The 25737-nt window shown below is 37.9% G+C and overlaps 1 protein-coding gene across 1 annotated transcript in view; it reads right to left on the bottom strand.

The window, feature by feature from the left end:
- ATP8B4 (ATPase phospholipid transporting 8B4 (putative)) overlaps positions 1 to 25737 on the bottom strand; it is a 266629-nt gene that overhangs the window by 206361 nt on the left and 34531 nt on the right. Inside the window, exon 3 of the mRNA XM_064570495.1 lies at positions 11984 to 12042. Coding sequence (XP_064426565.1) covers positions 11984 to 12042 — 59 coding nt within the window. The remainder of the gene's footprint in view (positions 1 to 11983; positions 12043 to 25737) is intronic.

Below are 25737 nucleotides of genomic sequence, written 5' to 3'. Positions count from 1 at the left end.
CTAGAAAAGTCTGAACAACGCTGTCTCTGCAAAACATTATAAAGTTCAGCCCATTTGTGCTTCTAACCTCAAAAATGTCTTGCTTAGAACAATGGCGTTTTTGTGGCATTTGGGCTACAGGAGTATTTAAAATATCGCAACATGGAACTAAGTGGTTTGCAAGAATCATAGAAATATGACTTGGAAAGGAATCTTTAAAGCTCAATTATTTCTTCCACCCTTCTGCTTCCATATAGAAGCCATCTAACCAGCACTGTAACAACTTAAAAAAAGTCTGCTTATTAAGATAAAAAGCAATAAACTTAAAAATTAGGTTGGTAGCAAGGAGAGTTAACTATAGAAATTAGAAACTACCTAAGTCAGAAATTCATAATGATTAATGGTCCAATGGCATCTATAGGGAGGTATCTAGTGATGTGTCCTCAACTGTGTTGTACTCAAATTTTTATTACTAACTTAGAATAGTGATTCTCAACCCTGTTTGCTAATTAGAATCACCCAGAAAGCTTAAAAAATATACCAGTGGTTGGGACTCCACTTCCAGAGCTTTTGATTTAACTGGCCCATTGGATTAGATATCAGTGAAGATGCAGAAGACATGCTCGTAAGTCTGCATATGACACAATAATGAAAGAGATATTTAATGACAGAGGAAATACCTGTTGTGTGTCAAGTTCTATGGCAAGCAAGATAAGAGAGAATGTGACACAGTCTTTGTCATTAATGATGAAAATGAAATCAGTAAGAGATTAAGAGGAGTCAACAATCACCAAAAAGCTAGTACAATCTCAAACTGCAGTAATAGTTCTTCTTCTGCTACTTCTAGCTGCTCAAATAACGTCTAAAATATGGTGTTTGACTCTGGAACAACCCACTTTATGGGGTTGGTTATAGAAAAGTTGAAACTCTTTGGGGAAAAAAGGGGGGGTTGCAGGTGACTGTCCTGGAGATTAGTCTAATCAATGAGCCCAAGTTTGGTATTTTAAATACATTATCAGGTTTGTCATGTGAATCAGGACACATGTTTGCTCAGCTTTGGCCTCAGAAGAAAAGCTAAACCAATAGATAATAAAACAAGAGAAAAATCAATTTAGCTCAACTGAAGGAAAAACTGTTTAATAATCAAAACTACCCAAAGACAGAGCCCCAGAGAAGTTCCAAATTCAGTCAATAAATACAAAGGTTGAAAATATGTTATGGATAGGGTGACAGTCCCAGTTTATGCCCATCGTCTTGGCAAAATAACTAATAGGATCTCCTTTCATTCTCAAAAGTATCCTGGTTCGGAAGATAAATTATCTATTCTCCCTAGTTTGGAAGCATCATCAGAATAATTAAAGAAAAATTGAGCCAGGTGGGACCCCACACCCCTCACCCTTTCCCACTAAAGAGAGGTGGTGAGTTGCCCTCTTGTAAGGGATATAAACAAAGACTGGATATGCAGTCAGTGAGAATTCTGTAGAGAGAAGTGGATGGGAAAGCTTGAAAGGATAATTCCACACTGATATTCTATAATGAACTTAAGCTAACTTCTTTACAGCACCAGAGAAGTCAGTCAGGTTTTTCGATTTGTATGAAGCAACTCTTGTTCCCTGCATTTTTCAACTATTGGTGTGGAATGATGTCACCATCTGCAACCTATGCAAAAAGCACCTGGACAGCCACAGCCATAATGATGTGACCTTGTTTCACAGCAAGATTCACAACCAAGGAGCATGAATGAAACCCAGAACAATTAGGGCTGCTAGAGAAGTCAAGACAGGGGTACCAGCAGAGATTTATATCACTGATCTAGATACAGGAATCTGATTGCTGTCCTGTATTTAATTCCTCAAAGAACAGGCTTTCTCTAGTCAAGCCAGAACATTATTAAAGATAGATACACGGAGTTACAACTACAACCTTACCTACATGCACATATTCATGCAACACACATAGATTTATACCCATACATATATAGCTCCTAACCAACTCCTAGTATCGTTTTTAAAGTATCTTCCAGCTTGACTTTCATGCCTAAATAGCTTACCTTTGTAAGAAACTGCAGAAAAAAGACAGATACAAAATACAACAGTAATCTGACCACTGGTTTCATAATTGTGGACATGAATTTGAGACATTTTTAACACAAACTATTTGATTAATTTTGCAACTACAAAATCTAAAATACGGTAATCACCATCTTTTCATAGCATGATTCACAGAACAAAACTATTTGGTCCAATAAAGAAAACTACAAAACAAGATAAAAACCACTTTGAAACCGTTGGGGTTGTTGGTTTTTCCATTAACTTCTCAACTGTTACTGAACTTGCCCAATTTTATCCACATGATTGATTTATGTATAACTTTCACAAACCTTTTGCCAGCAAAGGAAACTGCATTTGCATTGCTCACTCCACACAGGAAGTTATTTCTCTTCCTGCTCCATCTTTTCATTTCTTGGTCTTGGTTTAAATTTACACCACTGTATCCTGACAATAATGAGCTCTAAAATTCTAACATCAAAATTAGCTTATTTTAATTCTTCTAATTCCAATTACATATTGTTTGGAAACTTTTCAATTTCATGTCATTGCAATGAAGAAAGCAAAACTTAAAAAAAATCTGTCTTTACTTGAAATTTACTTCACAAACAGATGAAATGGAACAAGTTCATGAGGACACTGAAATTATCTCAAGCCTAGAACAGGTAAATAACAAGCAAACATTTCAGAGTTTTAGAGTTTAACTAGATTCCTTAATTACCTTAATGTGCCATTTTAGAACAATTCAGAGGCTAAAACAAAAGATTAAAACAGACTAACCAAATTAAAGAGATGAGGAATCAGACAAATGCTTAGCCAAAGAATAACACTATTTAAATAAATCATATGTCAAAGAGATAAAATGTTTATACTTTTAAACTCTTAAATCCGAAAAGAAAATGAAGTCCAAAAATTACCTTTTCTCCTACAAGTAAAAAGGAAAAACTTCTGTCACGTAGAACATAGAATAATTTACACAGATATTAACAGCACACAAAACAGAAGACATTTTCAATGTTTGCTAAAAAACCACTGTTGCTATGGGAATACCCCAATACAAAACACAGCAACCAACAACCAGAAACCCATAACAAATGCGAGTTTCTGGCACTTTCCACAACTAATTCCAACTTGTCACACTGCTTGTCATCATCTGTACTCTTCGGTTGGTGCATAAATTACTCTGGTAATCAGGCCTGTTGGTGAGGATCTACAGCACGTTGGCACTGCAACTATACTGCTCAGGAAGAAAAGAAAGAGAAACCCAAATTTCCCGTCAGGTTGGGGATTAAAGCAGGAGTCAGATGTGTCCCAGCATGTTGATATCCCAAGAGTCTCCCCCAAAAAAATACTTGAGTTTTACCTTCCCATGGACTTGGATAGCCAAAATAGGTAAGAAGATTCATTCAAAAATGTACTTAATTTCAGTGAGCCTGAAAGCTTTTATACTACTTCTCTCTTTTTTATTGCAAATTCTTAATTGAGTGGACTATACCCCACGCCCTTCTTTTTTGCATATTCTTTCTGCCCTTTGACTTCCAAATCCCAACTTAAAAAAAAAATAATAAAACTGTTTTCTTCAGGTCCTCTAATTGCTCCCTTCTGATAAAGTATGGAAGTTCCTCAAAAAAATAAAAACAGGGAGCCTGGGTGGCTCAGTTGGTTGAGCAACTGCCTTCAGCTCAGGTCATGATCCCAGGGTCCTGGGATCGAGCCCCACATCAGGCTCCCAGCTCAGTGGGGAGCCTGCTTCTCCCTCTGACCCTCTCCTCTCTCATGCTGTCTCTCTCTCGCTCGCTCTCTAATAAATAAATAAATAAAATCTTTAAAAAATAAAATAAAAATAAAAACAGAAACACCATATGATCCAATAATTCCAGTACTAGGTATTTACCCAAAGAAAATGAAAATACTAACTCAAAAAGATATATGCACCCCTATGTTTACTGCAGCATTATTTACAATAGCCAAGGTATGGAAGCAGCCTAAATGTTCAGGCACAAATAGATAAGGAGAATGTGATACAAAAAGAATCTTGCCATTTGCAACAACATGGAGGGACCTCGAAGGTGTTATGCTAAGTGAAATAAGTCAGACTGGAAAGACAAACACCATATGATCACACTCATATATGGAATCTAAAAAACAAAATAAATGAAATAAAGAAACCAAAAGGAGAATTAGACCTACAGAGAGCACAGTGATGGCTGTGGGGGAGGTGGGGGAAGGATGGAGAAAAATGGGTGAAGGGGAGTGGGAAGTACAGGCTTCTAGCTATGGAATGAATAAGTCATGAGAATAAAAGGTATAGCTCAGGGAATACAGTCAGTGGTATTGTTAATAGCACTATATGGTGACAGATGGTAGCTGCACTTGTGATGAGCACAGTGTAACATACAGCTTTGTCAACTCACTATGTTGTACACCTGAAACTAATGTAACATTGTGTGTCAACTATACTCAAATTTAAAAATCTTTAAAAAATAAATAAATAAATAAATACCTTTTTCCTTAGTTCTTAACCTCATTAGCACCTAGCATTAGGTATGGTTATCCACCCTTGTCTCCCCACCTCCCCCCCGCCCCCCCCCCCACTGTTTTCTGAGAGGCTCCTTTCCCCTGGCTTTCATCTCACTGTCCTCCCTCTGTTCTTAATCTCTGCTGCTCTCTGCTCCTTCTTGGGCTCCCCCCTTCCCCTAACTAAATGTGGGTTTCTACCCCCACACTGCACAGGTCAGCCATCACTCCTCAACAAGTTCCATTTTTTTCCTAGTTTCAAGCATCTTCTTCCAACTGATATCCCTGTTCTACAGCTGTAAGCCCACCCAGTTACATTCCATATTACCTGGGCATCTCCATTTGGATATCTAGTCTATTTTATCTGGAAGGCAAGCAAAATTCTTTTTCACTTTGTGACTCCTCAACTCCTGAGAGCCTATTACTTCATACTCAAATTTTTTTGAACGATCTGATCTCACCTACCTGAACAATTTCCTATGACACACCCCTCACCCCCAATTAGGTCCAACTACAGGACTTTGCTCATTTCTCCCCTTCCTAATGTTGATGGTACAAACAAACAAGGCTCACATCAATTCCCATTTTCTCTGGCAAGACTTCCTCAAACACTTTCCCTAACACTTACAAGCCACATCACACAATTAAGGATTTAGCATTACCTTTTCCTTGTTATCTATTACCGAGTTTGTTCTTATGGTCTAGTCTTCTCTTCTTGAGTAGAACATATATGCTCAGGTGGAGAGCAAAACCTATACACCCCGTCTTAGTAATCCCAGTAGCATTCAACGCGTTGCCATTCTAAGCAGATAAGGCCTGCTGGCATGTACTTTGGGGCCCACTAAAAATAGCCTGCTCATCTCATTTTCCTCATTTTTTTATTGAAGTATAGTTGAGACACAATGTTACATTAGTTTCAGGTGTACAACACAGTGATTTAACAACCCTATAGGTACTATGCTTACCACAACTATAGTTCCCATCTGTCACCGTACAATATCATTACAACACCCTTGACCAAACTCCCTATGCAGTACCTTTCATCTCTGTGACTTATTCATTCCATACCAGTTTCCTTGTGTATGTTTATCCCTTTGAGCTTTATATTCTTGTTGTACACTGCCTCAAATCTTCTTTGGAAAGTAAGTCAGTCAACAAACATACATGTTTCTGGCTTAGAGCAGATACATTGTGAGTATGTTGAATTTTGAAAGTCATTTTTATTTCTATAAAAAAAAGACAGGGGCACCTGGGTGGTTCCGTCAGTTAACCGTCCGACTCTTGGTTTCAGCTCAGGTCATGATCTCAGGTGTCATGGGATCAAGCCCCGCATTAGGCTCCATGCTCAGAGGAGAGTCTGCTTGAGATTCTCTCTCTCCCTTTGCCCCTCCCCACTGCCCTGCTCATGAGTGCACATGTGCCCTCTCTCCGTCTCCCTCTCAAATAAATAAATCTTAGGGGGGGGGAGGACAGTTTGAATTGAATTGAATAAATTCAATTCACCTCCACACACAGGAACACAAAGATTTACTGTTCTGCCAGCCTGGTCTCAGAAACACAGACACATCATTATAATGTGGGCCTAAAGAGGTCCTTGTAACCAACCTCATTCAAGCTCACATACCCAGAATAATGGTGGACCATATTTTTCTACTCTACTCTTAACCACCTACTCTAAGAGGAAAAAAGAAGTGGAAACATATAAACCCCTGTATAAATGGGTGGGAGGAAAAAAAAGTTTGTTTTGAAGGGAGTCTTGGTCATGTCATTGTAGCACTAACAGCTGAGAGTCAGCCAAGTTGTCACACTGAACGAACACTCTTCAGAAAATCCAAATTATCATTGTTCTAGCAAGCACAAAAATCACAAGAGCAACAGCAAATTCCATCCAACAACCATGATATCCATAAGACATTTTAAGATTCTAGGAATAAATCAGGATATCAGAATTGCTATTTTTGGATGGAATGCTTTCTTTCTAAGCATGTAAAACTATGTGGGCAAATTTTCACCAACTTATATAAGCCTGTGTACTTCCTAAATGGGATCAACAATTTAGCTCAAAAAAAAAAAAAAAATCCTTTAGAAACTTCCTATCTGCATCTGTGCATAAAATACATTCAGATATTAAGCATCTAGCTTTACTGAAGTTTCTGAGTTTGAGGCAGGATAACTTCCTGATGACTGAAATGAGTTCATATCCCTTCTTAAATTCTGTTGATGTTCCAGCAAATTGAATGAGGATGGTATGTGCCTGTGCCTATTTTAAAAAGGGAAAGGAGAACCAGTGGGAAAACCAATGTTTTCCAACATCATTTATTTATTTTTTTTTTTTTTTTTTTTTTTTTTTTTAAAGATTTTTTTTTTTTTATTTATTTATTTGAGAGAGAGAATGCACATGAGATGGGGGAGGGTCAGAGGGAGAAGCAGACTCCCTGCCGAGCAGGGAGCCCGATGCGGGACTCGATCCAGGGACTCCAGGATCATGACCTGAGCCGAAGGCAGTCGCTTAACCAACTGAGCCACCCAGGCGCCCAACATCATTTATTTTTAAACAAAATCAGAAAATAGCCATAATTAATCTAACACTTTTTCCTGACATTTTTCGACATCAACACATCTTAATACAACTACAACTGTTTTCATAACTTCCACCATTCACTTTCAACTCCTTTTAATAGGGATAATGAGTATGGATACTTGGCTCACTTTCACAATTTTTCTAACATTTTTAACATTAACATATTTTAATACAACCACTGTTTTCATTACTAGCATTATTCATTCCTATTATTAACCAGGAAAACTTTGAACTCCTTTCTAATGAGAATAATAATTCTAGCACTTGGCTGGCTCTCCCTACACTCTCCAATCCTGCTTTGCTGTATACATCTGGGCAGTCCAAAATACCACTTGTAATTTTATGTTTTCTACCTCCCAGCAGTCACAATATCATATCTAATTTACCAATTTCACCTAGAATAATTAACTTTGTCTTTTGTTAATGTTCTAAACCCTTTATCTCTTAAAAACACTTTTGATCATTTTTTAAGCCTGTGCTGTATCCTATAATATGCCTTGAAGCTTTAGGCTTTGTTGATAAATTAAGGTTCTCTACATATTTAAATATCTTCTTCAGCCTTCAAAGAGAAACACTTGCTTGGCCAGGCTTAGGGCTTAAGGAAATCACAGCTTTTATCTGAGCTTTGTGTAAATTTTTCTCCCAAGTTCTCATTGGCAAATGCTAAGGGTAAGATTTAAGGTCATTCTTCGTCTCACATTTGTAAAATTTATGTCCTTTATCTGCCTTCGTCTCCAGAGTATAAATATATTTTATAAGTAGGTATGTGAGGGAAGGAGAGGAGATTTGGGAGATTTTGTTTGTTTTGTTGGTAGTGTTTGTTTTTTGGGATTGGTCAAAAGAGCAACATGGTATCATGGGGAAAACAGACTTTGGAATCTGGCCAATCCGAATTAGAATTCCAGTTTTGCCACCTATTAGCTCTGGAAATGGAGACCCGCTTCATCTTGCTTGGTTTTGTGGCAGATTAGCAATGTACAAAGCACCTGGTATGTAGCTGGACAACATAGCTAGAAGAATGGGAGCCACTCTCTAGCAGTGCGTCCTTAGCAAGTCACTCAAGTGAGATCTCTGTGCCTCAATGTTTTTACACACAGAAGTGAGACAATAAAAGTGCTCTTATTCATAGAATTGTGGTGAGGTTAAATAAGTTTAATATAGTAGAATGCTTAGAACTCTGCTTTTCATGTGGTAAGCACTACAGGTGTGTAAGCTATTATTAGTACCACTGTCTTTATTACTATTACTATCACTGTTAGTCGCGGCTCTACCCATCAATATCCATGCTGAGAGTGTCAGGAAAATTTCCTAACCTCGCCAAATGCTTTGCACAGAGTAGGTAATCAGTAAATACCTCCTTGAATAATTCTCATTTCCATGTGGCTTATTTGGCAGGGCAGGGAGGGGGTCTCTATGACCACAATCATTTACACTGTTATTCTTGTTTCTGTAACCATTGCACCATCAGCAACTTCTACACCTTCAGTATCATAGATCTGCTAATTTTTTGGTATGATACTTACTACAAAAGCACCTTATACAACTTTAGCCAATTTTTCAGTATCTTCCTAACATTGCTTTTATCACTATCTTACTCTATCTGATGCTTTATAGGGAATCTATAATTTATTGTGACTACTTGCCTACCACCATGTTAGTTTTAAGAGAAAAAGCCATAGAAAATGTTTAGCACAGGTCCTGGTACATAGTAGGAGATATGTATGTATGCATGTATATTTGCTAGTCTCACTATTATCAAATATTTTATATAAATTATCTCATTTAATCTTTAATAAATGGTCCTATGAGGAAATTCCCTATTTCACAGATGAAATAACTGATGTTCAGAAACAAATTGAGAACACAAGTTAGCAAATGAGAGACAGGATTCAGACTATGGTCTATTTTATCCCAAAACACTCTTTCCACTACATTTGGGGGGACTTTACCAGTTCTCCTTTTATCTTTTTCATAAAAAGTTTCAGTTTATTCCCACTCCTTTTTAGCATTAAAGTAGGAACATTGCTTTTTTAATTATAAGCATTCCCCCTAAGTTCTATTGAGGTCTCTTCAAATCCACTTCCATTTGGGGTAATATCCTTTAAAGCTGGGCAAGGTTAAGCAAAAGGCACCAGGCTTCCACCTTTCTTACAAACATATTCCATATAGCAAGTGATTTAAAAGCCTTAAGATCAGACATAGATTCAAACACCATCTCTACACAGACTAGCTCATTGGGTCATTGTGTGTTACTCTACTTTAATCCTTAAAATAACTCTATGAAATCAGTACTTGTATCATCCCCAACTTGCAGCTCAATAGACAAGGGCTGAGAATGGCCCCACAGTTCACTATATGGCCAGCCATCCAGTTGGGAGTTCTCAAACCAAGACAGTATCAGCTCTGTCTATTGGGGACCCATGCCCATTTAGGGAGGCCTGCCTCATCCTCTCTGAGCCACAGAAGTGATCAATAGAGCAGGGATACCTGTGCCCCTCTCTGCTCTGCAGCCCTTCTTTCTCAACTCTTGTCTTTCTTGGTTTTGCCAGCTCATAATGGGTTTTGTTCTTTCCTTGAAAGGTTTTCACTTAGAGACCTAACTGCCGTATTCGATCTACTACAGCCATGGAATACTGTTCTACTGTTTTGTTGTTAGGAAGCTCAAGAGAAAACACAGCTGCAGCCACAAATCTGTGTGCTTTTGTTCAATATCAAGCAAGCTCAAGAGAAAACCATCTCTGTATCATTGGTGTAGTACTTTTAAAAGATCTGAAATAATCACGGCCAACTGCTAACATCTATTTAATCTGAGTGGTGGGCATACAGGTGTCATTTCCTATACTGTTCTGTCAGTTTGAAATATTTAATAATCAGGTAAAAATAACTAAGTAGAAAAACCTGTATGGTCTCACAAAGGCAAATAAAGTATGGTTTTCCTTATAGAGTTACTACTCACAGAATGAAAATACTTGTTACACACTGGAAAACAAGTAAACACAGCCAAATACTTAAATACTTAAATGCATAATTACCTCACAGATTACTTATTACTGTTTTCCCCAAGGTCTTAAAATACACACGTCTACTCCTCTGATTTGGGGTTTGATGGTCAAGGCTTGCAAGGGTCATCCTCTACAGTTAAAGGACCAGCTGTAGAATGGATAGAAAGGCATGGGGCCAAGTCTGGAGATGACCAGAGGGGCCAAATAACTAGAAGCTGCACAGAGGGGCATTAATCACCATGAGGAAATTTAGTCTCATTCTTTCAGGCTAAGAAACATGTTCATCAACCTCCTAAGAAGGATTCCTTCTGTCAAGGGCGGACTTATGTCAACCAAGCTTACAAGATTAACGAATAAAATCAGAGTTCCAATATATTATTTTATAATGAGAAGTCTGTCATAGAGCCAGTGATTCCTTGTAGGAAAACTTCCATTGAACAACAAATTACAATTACATGATTAGCACAGCATGAGAAAAAGAGGAATTGTTAGCTACCTTTGTTAAATATTTAATAGTACTGCTATGAATTGTACAAGACTGTTGAATCACAGATCTGTACCTCTGAAACAAATAATACATTATATGTTTAAAAAAAAAAAGAAGAAGAAGAAGATAGCAGGAGGGGGAAGAATGAAGGGGGGAAAATCGGAGGGGGAGATGAACCATGAGAGATGATGGACTCTGAAAAACAAACTGAGGGTTCTGGGGGGTGGGTGGGAGGATGGGTTAGCCTGGTGATGGGTGTTAAAGGGGGCACATTCTGCACGGAGCACTGGGTGTTATACACAACTAATGAATCATGGAACACTCCATCAAAAATTAATGATGTAATGTATGGTGATTAACCTAACATAATAATAATAAAAAATATTTAATAGTACCAAACTACAATAGCCCAATGCATCCATCACCATATATGGGAAAGACCTGCCAATAAGAACAAAATGCTAAAAATTATCCATTGGGCAAAACTCTGTCATCTGGCCAGTGCCTAAATGGATACTGCCAAAGTTCGCCCTGCCTTCATAGTTATCAAAATCATCTTTGAAACCTTCTTTCATGAAATGTGCCAGTGTACTCAATCTTATAACAGGTCTTATAAGCCAAATTCTATCAGTTATCTTTCTTAGAGTTTATAAAAGACTCCATGTAGCAACTTAGGTTGCATCATAAAAAGATAAGAAGAACTTTAAGAGGGCCCATCGTGTAATTCATGAAGTTGTTCATCAATGTATCCCAGGTTCCTAGAACAGTGCCAGTCACTTAATAGACAATAAATATTTCTAATGTAAATGAAGAAAATCCTCATTAAAAATTTTTTTAAAGTAGTTCAGCATAAACTTAAAGGCAGTACACTGTACATTTTAACTAATCATTCTTACTTCTCACTTGATAACCACAATCATTCAGGACCTGGGAACTTTGTCCTATATATACGTTTCCATATTCAGCCTGAGTTACTTACAGAAAATCTCCCCAAGCCATTTATCACCCATCAGCCAATACCACCACTTCTATCACCAAGATTTACCATAGAGGCCCATGTTTATTTTTTCCTCTGTATTCTAGTAGCCAAATCAGCACCAAAATGAACTAAGCATCAATTCTTGAGAAAGAAATTTTATCTTCTTCCCATACCAAAGAGCATACCAACCACTCTTACTGCAGGACAAAAGTAAGTGTACAAATATTGCTAAAATCTGTATTTATAGAAACATATAGCACCCCTGATACTAAAATGGGCCTAAACAAAGAAAGTTTTTGGTGAAGTCATAAAGTTCTAGAAAGCATGAATTCAACTGTCCTTAAGGTAAAACCCATCCCAGCATGTGTGTACTGTGTATGTTTTACTCACTGCATACTGGAACTTTTCATTATATTCACGGTCATTGGCTTTCACTATCCGTTCCACTTCTAAAGAGAAAGAGAAATCAGGTATGAAACTAAATTTTTGACACAAAGAAACATATAACTCATTAAACTAACATCACTTAGGTTACTTTGATTGTCTCAAGGTTGCAGGAATTCTTTGCTTTAAAATTTGAAGGGCATTGGTTTTTTCCAGCCTAAATGTTGGAACGTGTGTTGGAAAGTCCCAAAATGGAAAGCTAAAATGTGTCTCATTGTAATTCTGATGCCAGCCATAAAACAAAACATTATGTGTCTCCAATTTCTACATCCCTTTAGCTCCACAAAGACCCTTTCTTTCTCTTAACTCCAAGTAGTTCCTAAAGGAGAAGGCTGCTGAAAGTCAAATGCCACCCTGGGAAAGGATTTTTTTTTTTTTGGCTACGAAGTGACAAAATACGATACAGCCAAACAAAACTATTCTGAAGTGGCCAGTGAGGTCACTGACCTTATGGTCAATGAGCAAAGATGGTATTTCTAAACAACCCAGGCATACTGAAAGGAACTACACATCACCAGGAGATGGAGACTTGCCCTTTGCTGGAAGTAGCCAAAAAAATATCTTCTGGAAACAAATGCAAACACCAGTGCAAATAACAAAATAGAAGAACAAAAAACTCTCAGATTATGACGGTACATAATTAAAATTCGCAGAGGGAAAGAAAAGACAGTCTGGGGTTCGGTACTGTCCTCGGTTTCAGGCATCACTGCGGGTCTTGCAGCGTGTCCCCCCGCTGATAAGGGGGGGCTACTGTAGCGATGAGGAAACACCAGCAGAGCACATTTTTGTAGTAAAAGTAGCAAGTTCTTGCTCCATTTTACTGAATTCAGAGTTGACAAAGGAATAATGATGGAATAATGAAAGCTATGGCATGAAGACCAGCAAAATAATCACCAGATGTCAATGTTAACACTCATGGTGAGTGACTTCATCATTTCACCTGGAATTCCCTTAATCCCACAGTTCTCCATCTGGGTAAGTGAAAGGTGGTAAAAAGTATAGGAGTAGTGGTAAAAGCCAGAATTTGGAGAAGGTACATAACAATTACAGAGATAAAGAAGACTGGAGGGTGGAAAGTAACTTAGTCATATATTAGGGATAGGGGAGGAAGTGTAAGGGGAAAGCAAAGAGAAGAAGAGCTGAAAGTGGAAATGAGAGGAGAAAGAAGAGGGAGATCAAGAGGAGGGGAAGGAAGAAAGGAATATATTTTATCACCACCACTATCCTCCAAACACCAGGCACTATGATTTTAAGAATTGACTACTTTTTCCCAAAAGTCCAAGAGGAATGTAAACAGCCTCTTTGGTTCAAGTCTCAAGTATGACACTGTGTTCACCTCTGAGAACTGCTTCTGACAAATGACACCCTGTCTTTGGTTATGGTTGAGTCTCTACCTTTTGTGGAATGTTTGTCTGTTTGACAACCACCTACATGGCTTTCTTCTTACCTACGTAATAACGTCAGTTCCCTGTGACTGTTCCTGTTTTCAAGGCTAGCTCACCTAATTTCTGGTAAGAACAATATTGGACTGATGTCCACAGCTGACCACACCAAGTGGACCTGCCCCTAACATATATAAGTCTGAAATCCAGAATTCACCAGGAGGCAACCTCTTAAACAACCATCCTCTGAAGGAAACATTTTAAACCCTAACTATAAAGGCACCATCCTCCCCTTCTTACTGGTTCCTTAACAAAGAGCAAAAAATCAAAGCCCAAAATGGCCAAAATGGTGACAGTCCCAGATTAAGTCCCACTTAAAGCTTAAAAAGCTTGGATGATTTGTCTAAACATCCCTACCTTAACACAAGCATAGTAAAACTGCTGACAGGGGAAAACAACAGATATTATTGGGAGGGTGACCACTGGGGGCTCTCTTCTACAAGGAAAAGGTTAACCTGGACCACCTGGCATCCTGCTTATAATTTAAAGAGTAACTTTAGCTGTAAGTCAAAACTTAGATATGCTAATTTATATATTTAATTGCCTTTAGTTTACATCATTCACATTCAGATGATGATCATTTTTAAATTTCACATTTATACAGAGCACATCCAGGGATAGAATTCTATAGTTCTGCAGCTAATTTTACTCCAAATCCAGAATTTTGACTCCTGTCCAGTGTCTCCATGTAACCACCCTCCCCAAGAACTGAGAATAACCCTTTCCCAAAGTGGCCAGAAGGGTAATGTCTGTGCTAGAAAAGTCTGGATGTTCTTCTGGGTATCTACATTGCTCTTGTCGCAGGAGACTCTGTTAGAGCCAGGAAGTCCTCTTTTGGCTTCTAAATCATTATTAAATCTTTATCTTTGCTCTGTGCTTCCAGTAGGTATGGTCTTTCTGAACTGAATCTTTATAGATAAACTCTGGCATATTTTCTATCCCTTCACTAAGCTCTGCTAAATTCTGGCTTTGGTTCTATATCCCTACAGTTTTCTGCCTTTAACCTAACTATGCTAGACTAAGAAGGGACATTCTTCCATGTGCTAGGACAGTGCGTGAAGGGATAGAAATCCCTCTTGGCAATAAGACACATCCTGCAAGAAAAGGAAGCTGAAAACAAATCCTCCATTAACAACTCCCATTGAGAATTGTTCAGAGGTTCAGTGAATTAATGTCCAATATTTTGTAGGCATTGCAGGACCCTTCCAGCTGTGACAGTACTGAAAGAAAAGTACACACCGGGAGATTTAGGATCTACTAGGGTATGCTCACTGCTACATAATCATTATCACTGAATTTGTGTGGTTCCATAAAGGAGTAAAGTGATACACAAGGATGTATAAAATACAGTGAGCCAGTATATGTTTAAAGTGAAGTTCAAAGATCTTCCAGTTCAAGATAGCAAACTAAGTATGTCCTTCTACCTCCCTTCCCACCCAGGTCTCACTGAAATAACAGCAATGTTTTTAAAAATAATAAAAACATAACAGTGCTGGAAAACAAGAGTGGAATCTAGCAGAGGTTCATAAATTTTAAAAATTCCCATTGAAGCCCCACAGAAGGTCCAGATTCAGTCAATAAATACAAAAGCTGAAAATGTGATATAGATAGGGTGACAGTCCCAGTTTATTCTTATTGTCTTGGCAAAATAACTTTTCACTTTCAAAAGTGTCCTGGCTTAGAAGATAAATTATCTGTGCACTCTAGTTTGGGAACATCACCAGAATAATTAAAGAAAAATTGAGCTCGGTGGGCCCCCCATATCCCCCTACTCTTGCTCATTAAAGAGATTAGGCAACATGCCTGGGGAGGAAACCAAGAGAGGGTGTTCAGATCTAAGAGAGAAGCACCTCTGAACCACCACATTGGCTATGGGAGACTTAGGTCCTAGTAAACCCTGCCTTACAGATGCAGCTGTGGGATTTGCCAGACTATAGACTATAGACTGAATGTTTGTGGCCCCCCAAAATCTCTATGTTGGAACATTCCCAATGAGATGGTATTTGAGGGCTTTTGGGAGGTGATTAGGTTATGAGGGTAGAGCCCTCATGAGTAGGATTAGTGCCCTTATAAAAGAGTCCTCAGAGAGTCCCTTGCCCCTTGCATCATGTGACGACACAGGAAGAAGACAGCCATCTGTGAACCAGGAAGCAGGCTCTCACCAGACACCAAAGGCACTGACTTCTTGATCTTGGGCTTCCCAATCTCCAGACCATAACAAATAAATTTCTGTTGTTCATAAGCCACCAGTTTATGGTATTCTGCTATAGCAACCAGAAAAAGCTAAGACACACAGAAAAACCTCCCTGTGAGCTGGCTACATCACCAGCCCCTCCAATTTAAAGGAGAGGGCTGGCCAGGGGAAAGACCCTTACAACTGCCCTCTTATGTAAACACAAACCAACAACTGTCTAAGTCACCAGACATCTGAGGAAAATCAATAGTACAAAAGAGAAGGATGCAAGAGGAAGAGATAATGCTGAAAATGGATGGGGAAAAGAGGTTTTTTATGCTAATTAGCACCTTGAAGATATTCAAGAAGACATGGCATCCATGCAGCAAGAACAAGCTGATAGGAACAAAGATAACAGAACAAGAAAGAGTTCCAGGAATTTAAAACTACTTAATGGAAAAACAGGTAGGATAGACTGAAAATAAAATTGAAGAAAGTTCTTAAAATATATAGCAAAATGACAAAGAGGAGGAAGATGTGAAAAGAACACTTAGGAGAAGGGAACATAAACCATGGATAAGTAGAAATAATCAAATAGAGAAGAAAATTTCCCTGCACCAGAGTAAGACCTAACTCTTCAAAGTGAAAAAGCCACCAAGTGCCAATTAGAATGAATGAAAATGGACCCACAGAGCTCCACAAAATTTTGAGCTCCAAAGACAAAATATTTTAAAATTCCAGAAGAGAAAAAAAAAAATGGCTAGCCCTAGAGACCTGAGAATTGGACTAACATAAAATTTCTCATCAGCAAAAAAGGATGATAGAGAACATGGAAGTGATGTCTTCTAGTTTTAAGGAAAAATATGCTTGAGCTCAGAATTCTATACTCAGCCAAATAATCAAGTGTGAAGGGGCAATAAGAACACTTTCAGACATGCGAGAATGTTTACATACAAGATCATCTCCAAAACAATGACTCACGAATGTACAACAGGGAAATAGTTTAAATATTAAAAATAAAATGGAGTTAAAGAAGATATAAAAGGATGATGATCAGCTATAGTCAACAATGAAAATAAAATTACCTGATATGATCACCCACATACCTGTTCTAAGTGGGCCACAAATTCCACAGAAAAAGGAAAGGCTTGTCTATTTCCATTTATTTCACAGCCTGAATGGCAAAAATAAACCAGTTTCTCAGGAAAAGTACAATTATGTATTAGTTCTTGGCTCGAACAATAATTTCTCTAAGAAATCCTCATAAAGAAGCCATTGTTTGATACAAAGAACATAAAATGAGTTTTTAAGAGCTGTGTTTTGTAACAATTCTAGGGATGTCATTCCAAACACAATTCAGAGGGACCAATGCTAGGGTCTCGTACTCAGCTGGTTAAATTCAGGCATGTATTTTAGGACATTTAGACGAATAAATAAACTGCATGCCCTTCCAAAAAATCATCCTAATTATTATCTCTCAACTGCACTTGTGCTAAATGCTAAATGACTGAGTTTCAGATTGAAATTCCTGAAGAACTGCTATGCTGTGTTGCTAGCTGAGTACAGATTCTTGGGACAGAAAAAATAGTGTTAACATTCTTTTGTGACAGCTGAGGAGCCTAACAAAGACATTTTACCTAAATAGGAAGCTATCCTTCATCATTTCAGCAAGCAAGGAGAAGAGCTATTAGCAAAGGCAGAATTATCTTAGACACTTATTTTGAATCTGCTCCAGAATGCAGAAAAAAAGATATAGTAAAAAAATAGGTAATTAAACCCACAAAGTCCTACTTCATATAGGATAATGGAAGTAGCCTTCACTTTTTCAAAGTCATAAAGGCCAGTGTAATTTGATGCCTGCCTCAATCAAATAAAAGATCAATGAAGCATTCATAGAATGCTTATCTTTAAGCCATATGCTTCCTGTTACCTTATCCAAGGTAACTAAATAAGGATACCTCATTTATTTTATGAAGTGGTCATTTATAAATCAGTTAAATGTTAGGAAACATTTACTAAAAAGAGTAACCTTAGTTTAGGGATAAATGACCTGTAGTCTACCCCGTCGCTCCCTGCAATAATTACCTGATCGGGCAGATGATAGGTTTCAGATAATAAAACCATATCCACTTATGTATGTACATATGCTTGTCTTTCCATTTGGAAGGAAGAGATGCATCAAGAACATCAAGTGTTGGGGCACCTGGGTAGCTCAGCTGGTTAAGCATCTGTCTTCAGCTCAGGTCAAGATCCCAGGACAAGATCCCTGGGTCCTGGGATCTAGCCCAGGGTCAGACTCCCTGCTCAGCAGGGAGCTTGCTTCTCCCTCTCCCTCTGCCCCTCCCCCTGCTCGCTCGCTCTCTCTTTCACTCTCTCACTCTCAGATAAATAAAATCTTTATTAAAAAGTTTTAAAGAAAAAAAAAAAGAAGAAGATAGGAGGGGAAGAATGAAGGGGGGAAATCGGAGAGGGAGACGAACCATGAGAGACGATGGACTCTGAAAAACAAACTGAGGGTTCTAGAGGGGAGGGGGGTGGGAGGATGGGTTAGCCTGGTGATGGGTATTAAGGAGGGCACGTTCTGCATGGGGCACTGGGTGTTATACGCAAACAATGAATCATGGAACACTCCATCAAAAACTAATGATGTAATGTATGGTGATTACCATAACATAAAAAAAAAAAAGTCTTAAAGAAAAGCCAAGTGTTATCCAATCACTAAAACACAACTTTGAAAGATGGGAGGGACATAACACAACCCTGCTGGCAATTTTTAACCTCAGTTGAGATGTTGTTGTTACGACTTTTAGGACCCATAAAAATGAGAGTTTGATGACAGAGCACTCATTCAAGAGGAGGAGGCCTGGATCTTTAAGCCAGAGCCCTGAGATTTTCCTTCTACCAACTATGTGTGTGAGCACGTTTTAACTCATGACCTCTCCTAATCTGTGGTTCCTCAGAAAAATAATGCCACTTTGTGTTGACATCATTATATAAGAAAATATATGGAAAGCACTTTGCAAACAGAAAAATAACCGGAAAAAAAAAAAAAACTATTTTTCTATAAAAAAAAAAAAATAGCAAATAGGTGAGAAAAAGAAATCATCCAAGCTTGGATAGTCCGTCTTAAAGTTGCTTGTATTATTATTTCTCAAAGGGATCTGAAGTAATTTTCTGAATATTCTTAGTGGAAACTGGCAAATACCTATTGATTCTTCCCCAGGTTGTTGGGGGCAACACCCAACCCCTTATCTGGGCTGTTCTTCCTCACACTATACTAAGTTAGACAATATTCAGCTTCTACTTCCAGCAGGCATTTATGTCTTTTTTTCTCTTAGTTTGTCTATGAACAACTCCTAACACCTTAACGTTTAAGACTAGTTGGCGAATGCAGTAGCTCTGTTAAAAGACCAAGAGTAAGGAGGAAGATTTAGGAGGCTTCCATTTGACCCATAGTGATTACAGCAACTACGAATTCCTAATTAATGAACACAACTGTCTTTCTTCAATTAACTCCAGAGCATTTTGTCCTTCACCAAATGTGGTTTGGGAGACAGTCTTCAGGCAATTGGCTTTCGATCCCCAAAATCATGAAATGATGAAGCACCACAAAAAAATTGGGGGCTCTGTATAAACCCTGATGACAGGAACTGGTACTTCCTCAACAATGTTGGTCCCAATCCAAAAGCTGAAGAATGTCTCCAAACATGGAGTGTCATCTGGGGCTTGGGGTTGTTGTTGGTTTTTTGGGTTGGATCAGAAGTCTCAGAAAAATACCCTCAAGCCAAATCAATAACTTAAGCTTTTTCCCTTCTGAATTTTCTTTCATTCTTCACAATCTGGTCTTGTGGTTGGGAGCCAAAGCAATTCATTAAAGACATGAGGAAAGAACAATGAGTGGGGAGAGCTTTAAAGAAAAGAGTTCCCCACCCTCCAAGATTTCCTGAGTTGACTCCAAAAGCACATTCTGATACAATTGAAAAATATGTGCCCTAAATCGGGGTTTCCTATTGAAACCCAGTGGTGACCTGCAGCTGCTGGGACTTACTGACATTTGAACAGCAAACTAAGGAGAATTGAGGCAAAAAAGAAAAATCTTCCCACAATTTTTTTTTTATTCTTGTGCTCACAAAAGAGTTTGGAAACAGAGTTAGGGGATTCAAACAAATACTAAAAGGCCCTGGGTTTATTTTCCTCTTGGCTGAGCCAATTTGCTCATCAGGTCCAGATATTTGGAAAATTTGATTTATTGGAAGTTCTATTCCTCCCATGGCTTGCTATAGCTTCACAAAGAAACATAAAAATTTTTAACCAGTTCATTCTTCTTCCACCATACACGAATTGGATTACACAAGTTACAAATAAAAATCTATAAAACCTTCATATAAGCCCGTGGCATATTGCTTTCTTTAAGTATAGATTCCACAACTAAAGAGTTAAGAATTACTACAATATAATGATAATAATAACAGCTAACATGTACTGAGCACTGGTTAAAAACTAGATACTATATGAACTGTTTTGCATACATTATTTCATTATTCCTCAAAACAATCCAGGTACCAACAGGTATATGCTATTATTTTACAAATGACAAAAATAAAGGCCTCACAAGATTATGCAGTACAATCAGATTTCAAACACTGAACTGCCTTTCTTGTAAAAGCAGTGTGGAAGAGATTCTCGGTATAAGGAGATGGCAGACAGCACTGTGCGGAGTTGGCTGGGAAACTGAAAATTGCTGTGTGCCTGCATCCAGAGGTCAAGGAGAGGAAGAAGAGGACTCTGTGATTGAATACTATGCTCCATGGTATACTTCAAACATACACTCCCTCCCAATTAACCTTGCAGCCCTGTGACCTCTCACATTCCACTGCTTCTAGGTTTCTCTCTGTTTCCTGGTGGAGGCTGTCCTAGAGAACCTCTTCTTCTTGGAGCTTTGGGGCAGTCCTTGCTGAGAATATTCTCCCAAACCACTGTTCAAAACGTACTGCTTTTTTGCACCCTTTCTCATATGGGCCCAGTGCTAGACTGTTGGTTTTTATTTCTATTCTTTTATAATTTGATTATGTATAGCAAAAAATATATAGCATTTTTATGGACTGGGCCAGGATCAGAGTGTTTTCTGTAAAGATGAAAAATAGCTGTATCTTCCTACAGCATCCCTTTCAAAAAGAAAAATAAAATAAGGATCTACCCCAAAAATCACAAGAGCCTAAAAGAAGCTGGAGGACATTTAATTTTACACTGTGAGACACATTCTGGCCATCCAAGGGAAAGTAAGCCACCTGTCACCAAGAGATTGGAAAGAACCCCAGGTAGAAAAGAAAGACACAGGACAAGGAAATCTAAAGAGGTCTCTTCACTGTTTGATATCTCAGGGGTTGCACAGGAAGCTGTGTTTTTCAAAGCTTACATTTGTTGTTTTGAGATGAATGGGGCTTATAAATTGGGTTTCTTTAGTACATATTGGTTTCTGTGCCTCAGACCCCTGAATACACAGGGCAATGAAAATCTGCTGGAGCCAAGACAAAGTGATTTATTCCAGAAATATTTATTGAGCTCCTTTGAGCAAGGCTCTACTGTAGGCAGTGAAGGAAAAACAAGCAAGACAGCAATAGCTCTCGAAGGGTGAACATGCCCACAAATACCTGCACAGCTGGGAAGCAGAGGAGAGGCCTAGAAGCCATGGACACCAGAGAAAAAGAAAGTCAGGTCCAGATGGGTGGTGAAAGGCATCACCACCTGTCTCAAGCAGCTCTGAAGGGAATTCATGCAGCTAGACACACACTGGGGAGTATGGTAGGTTGTTTTGCCAAGCACCTTATCCAAGTCACTTACTGAAAAGAAAGGGAATTTGGTAAAGGTGGTCTGCCACCTAAGATAAAATATGGACTTTTCAAGAGGACATCTCCAAGTGCCCCTCCACTGTCCCTTCTAGCAAAATAGTGGATCACATGTGAAAAGACCAAAAGAAAGGGAGAGGGAGAGGGAGAAGCAGACTCCCCGCTGAGCAGGGCGATCCCAGGACCCTGACATCATGACCTGAGCTGAAGGCAGACGCTTAACCAACTGAGCCACCTAGGTGTCCCAAGAGAGTAGATCTTAAGAGTGCTCATCACGGGCACCTGGGTGGCTCAGTTGGTTAAGTAACTGCCTTCGGCTCAGGTCACGATCCTGGAGTCCCGGGATCGAGTCCTGCATCAGGCTCCCTGCTCGGCAGGGAGTCTGCTTCTCCCTCTGACCCTCCTCCCTCTCATGCTCTCTGTCTCTCATTCTCTCTGTCTCAAATAAATAAATAAAATCTTTAAAAAAAGAGTGCTCATCACAAGAAAATTTTTCTCCCTTTATTCTCTTTTTTCTTTCTTTTTATTGTATCTACACAAGAAGATGGATGTTAGCTGAGCCTATTGTGGTAATCATTTCACAATATATGTAAATCAAACCATCATGCTATATGCCTTAAACTTACACAGTGATATATGTCAACTATTCCCAATAAAACTGGGAAAAAAAAATTTTAATTAAAAAGTGTTTGTTTGGGGGCACCTGGGTGGCTCAGTCGTTAAGCATCTGCCTTCAGCTCAGGTCATGATCCCAGGGTTCTGGGATCGAGCCCCGCATCGGGCTCTCTGCTCAGCGGGAAGCCTGCTTCTCCCTCTTCCTCTCCCCCTGCTTGTGTTCCCTCTCTCGCTGTGTCTCTCTCTGTCAAGTAAATAAATAAAATCTTTAAAAAAAAAAAGTGTTTGTTTTGTTTCTGATTTTGATTTGCAAAAGTAAAATATTTTAGTCATGAAGGCTAGGATCATTGTCTCTTCCACTCTAATTTCCCCTATTACACTTTGCCTCATGTCATATAGCACTAGGATCCAGATGTCAAGTTGGAAATACATTGGCTTTGTGTTTACTGGAGTATATGTGATTCATGTCATTTCTGTATAGAGTTAAATCACTGGTAGTCTCCCCCAGGCTAGGAATGGTTCTCAGGAATACTACTTCCGTGGGGACTTGCCCAGTGTTATAACATGAAGGTGCAGGGCCCAAGGTCATACAGCAACATGACCATGTGCTATAGACCTAGCACCAGAATTACATGGATCATGGAAGACACAGGTTTGCAATACAGACCCAGAAGTTAGCCTGTGCAGAATTCTTCCAGTCATCACACATGTAAAATTGTATGTGAAAGATTTCATCAACTTAGTTAAAACAGAATTTATCTCCTATTAGAAATTACCAAGTATTGAGTATTTTCCATACTATATATAATAAGCACACCATATATTCTTTTTTCATGGGATTGCATAAAATAAAATTTCTTAGAATTTCTGTGCTTATAGAGCATAAACCCATTTGTAGCTGTACTATGTACAAGTACATCTGTAACAAGTCAGATATGAAGGAAACTTGATAGAGGTTTTCCCAAGGTTAACAATCATAAATTTTTACATGACATTCTGAAGTCATGAAGCTGAAAAACTATTCTAAACTATCATAACTTTAACTATACTAGAGGAAAGATTGAATTATCTTTCTAGTATTTCTATAGAAAATTATGTAGCAGAATAATGGTCATATAAGAAGCAAAAAAAAAAGCAGTGGGATGAAAGTATAGGAAGAAAAGTACTATAAAGGTATGACAGGCAGTGAATTAATGAAGATCTTAGGGGTTTTTTTTTTCTGGATTTTGTGATGTGTGTGGTATTTTCAGGTTTTCAAAATTGTAATTTATAGGAATTTATTTTCTTACTCTAAATATTCCTCATTACACCTAATTTTGTATTTTGTCTTAGTTTAGGACTCAAAAAAACTGGATCTAGCCCTGACAACCCTCCCCCCTTGTTCATCCAACTCCAGCCAAAGACAGTCTCTTTGTTAATCCCATGAACACAACCAGGCACACACCCATCTCAAAGCCTTTGCACTTGGTATTCCCTCTGCCTAGGATGGTTCTTCCAGAGATCTACATGGCTCCTCTCTCACTTCCTTCAAATCTTTGCTCAAATATATCTTTCTAAATTCAGCCTTCCCGGATTACCCTTTTCAAAACTGCAGCCCCATACCTGCCTCTTAGTGCACATGATTCTCATAAAATTGCAGCCCCTCAAATGTATAGGATAATTTACTCATTCATTGATTTTGTTTACTGGCTTTCTTCTTCTCCCCCTAGAAAAATGTAAGCTCCATACAGGTTTAAGGTTTTTTTACTTCTTAAAATCTGTTTTGCTCACAGCTGTATCTGAAACCTCTGGAACAATGTCTGGCACATAATAGATGTTCAGTAAATACTTGTGAAATGGTTAGATGGATGGATGGATAAACAAGTAAGTAAATGAATGAACTACCAAAGTTCTGATTATCATAAGACAACCAACACTACCACAGTCAAACAAGATCATTCCAGCTAAAATCATTGAAATGTGATGTTTTAATTAGCTTATCGACCTTACAGAAGGTAAATTTACAATTCACAGTAGACAATTTCTGAGTTATTAAGGGTACTTTACAGAAAATACCATTTGGGGACTACTTCATAAGCTTTACGATTTTATTTCACCATTAAAAGAGTCTAGATTTCAAAGTTAAGCCCAGAAATAAAAATTATTATTTCCTTTAAATTAGGAAGTTCTGTTTGAAAAAAATAGCAAGCAACATTACATGAGAACAAGGTCCACCAGGGGACTCTAATTCAAATATTACTTACTAAAACTACTGAAAATAATAACAATCACAGCTACAATTAAGGGCTTGACATATGCCAGATACTGGCTCAAATACTGAATTAAAGAAGGGTTCTAAGATTTGGGTCTATGGAAGAGATATAAAAGCATTTTTAAAAATAAATGACTAAAACTCTTAGGGATAAAATTAAGGATTTTTCTTTTACTAAACCAAGTATGACAATTAGAATATTATACATTTGGAAATGCTAAATAAAGAAATGGAGAACTGGAACAAATGCATTTACAAATATGTTCTAAGTCCAATAAGTATATATGGCATACAATGTTATTCTAAGTATAATTTTATTATTCACTATAATGAGGTAGTTCAAAAATACTTATTTTTGTGTATATGTCATGGCTAATACTTAAACCTATTCTATCAGAGAATACTGATTAATATATTCATTAACCATTATTTTCTTACTCAATTCACTGTTCATTTCTTTATTCCCTATTCATAGATCCTCCTGATATATTGAAATACTCTTATAACTACTATAGAGTAGTAATATTTAATGTATTCTTCTGGTAAACTTATAAAACATTTTTAAAAATGTGTTTTTAAGCTTCCCACTATAATGGTGTAACTTGTGTCAGGATCAACCCATGTGTTGAGAACTATAAGAGCTAGGTGAAATATACAAAATGTTTGAAAATACATAGAACAAAATCAGACAGAACTTGAAGGGCCAAGAACCAACAGAGAAGAGAAAGGTATTGAGGTAAACCTGATGGTCTGTACATTTCCCCTTAAGGCATTTGCTAATTCCTCAGCTTCCCAGAAGACAATAATTAGAGTTCAGAACCTAGCAGGGAAGAGGAGCCTTGGTAACACTCTAGGTTTCCAGTTGACTTCTAAAGAACTGTATTCTAGGAGTAAGAACTAAAAAATTAGACTAGGCCATATAAATACTGAAACCCAGACTCATAGTATCTTAGTCCCTGACTGGATCAAGATAATCTGTTCCTTCTCTAACTCTTGTGACAAGAAAAGTAAATTCTCCTCAACGAAGATAACATTATCCAGATCCCCTACAATTTTTTCATATTCAAGGTCTAGGTTTTTTCATATGCAATTTGTTTAATAATAAATTATCAAGTATGGCAGGAGACAACATCAAACTATTGAAAACCAAGAGAAAAAAATAGAAAATAGAAATTGACCTACAAATTATCTAGATATTGGAACTATCAGACATGGACTTTAAAATAACTGTGATTAACATGTACAGTAGAATTGATGACAAAATTAATAATTTCACTAGAAAACCAAATTACACATAAAAGAAACAAATACAAAGTATAGAATTTAAAAATATAATAATGTAATTAAGCATTCAACATATGAGTTTAACAGCA

Source organism: Mirounga angustirostris, unplaced genomic scaffold, assembly GCF_029215605.1.
Source record: "Mirounga angustirostris isolate CCGP_5_RB_7025 unplaced genomic scaffold, mMirAng1.0.hap1 SCAF_9, whole genome shotgun sequence".
NCBI lineage: Eukaryota > Metazoa > Chordata > Mammalia > Carnivora > Phocidae > Mirounga > Mirounga angustirostris.
This window is presented reverse-complemented; position numbering and strand designations above follow the sequence as displayed.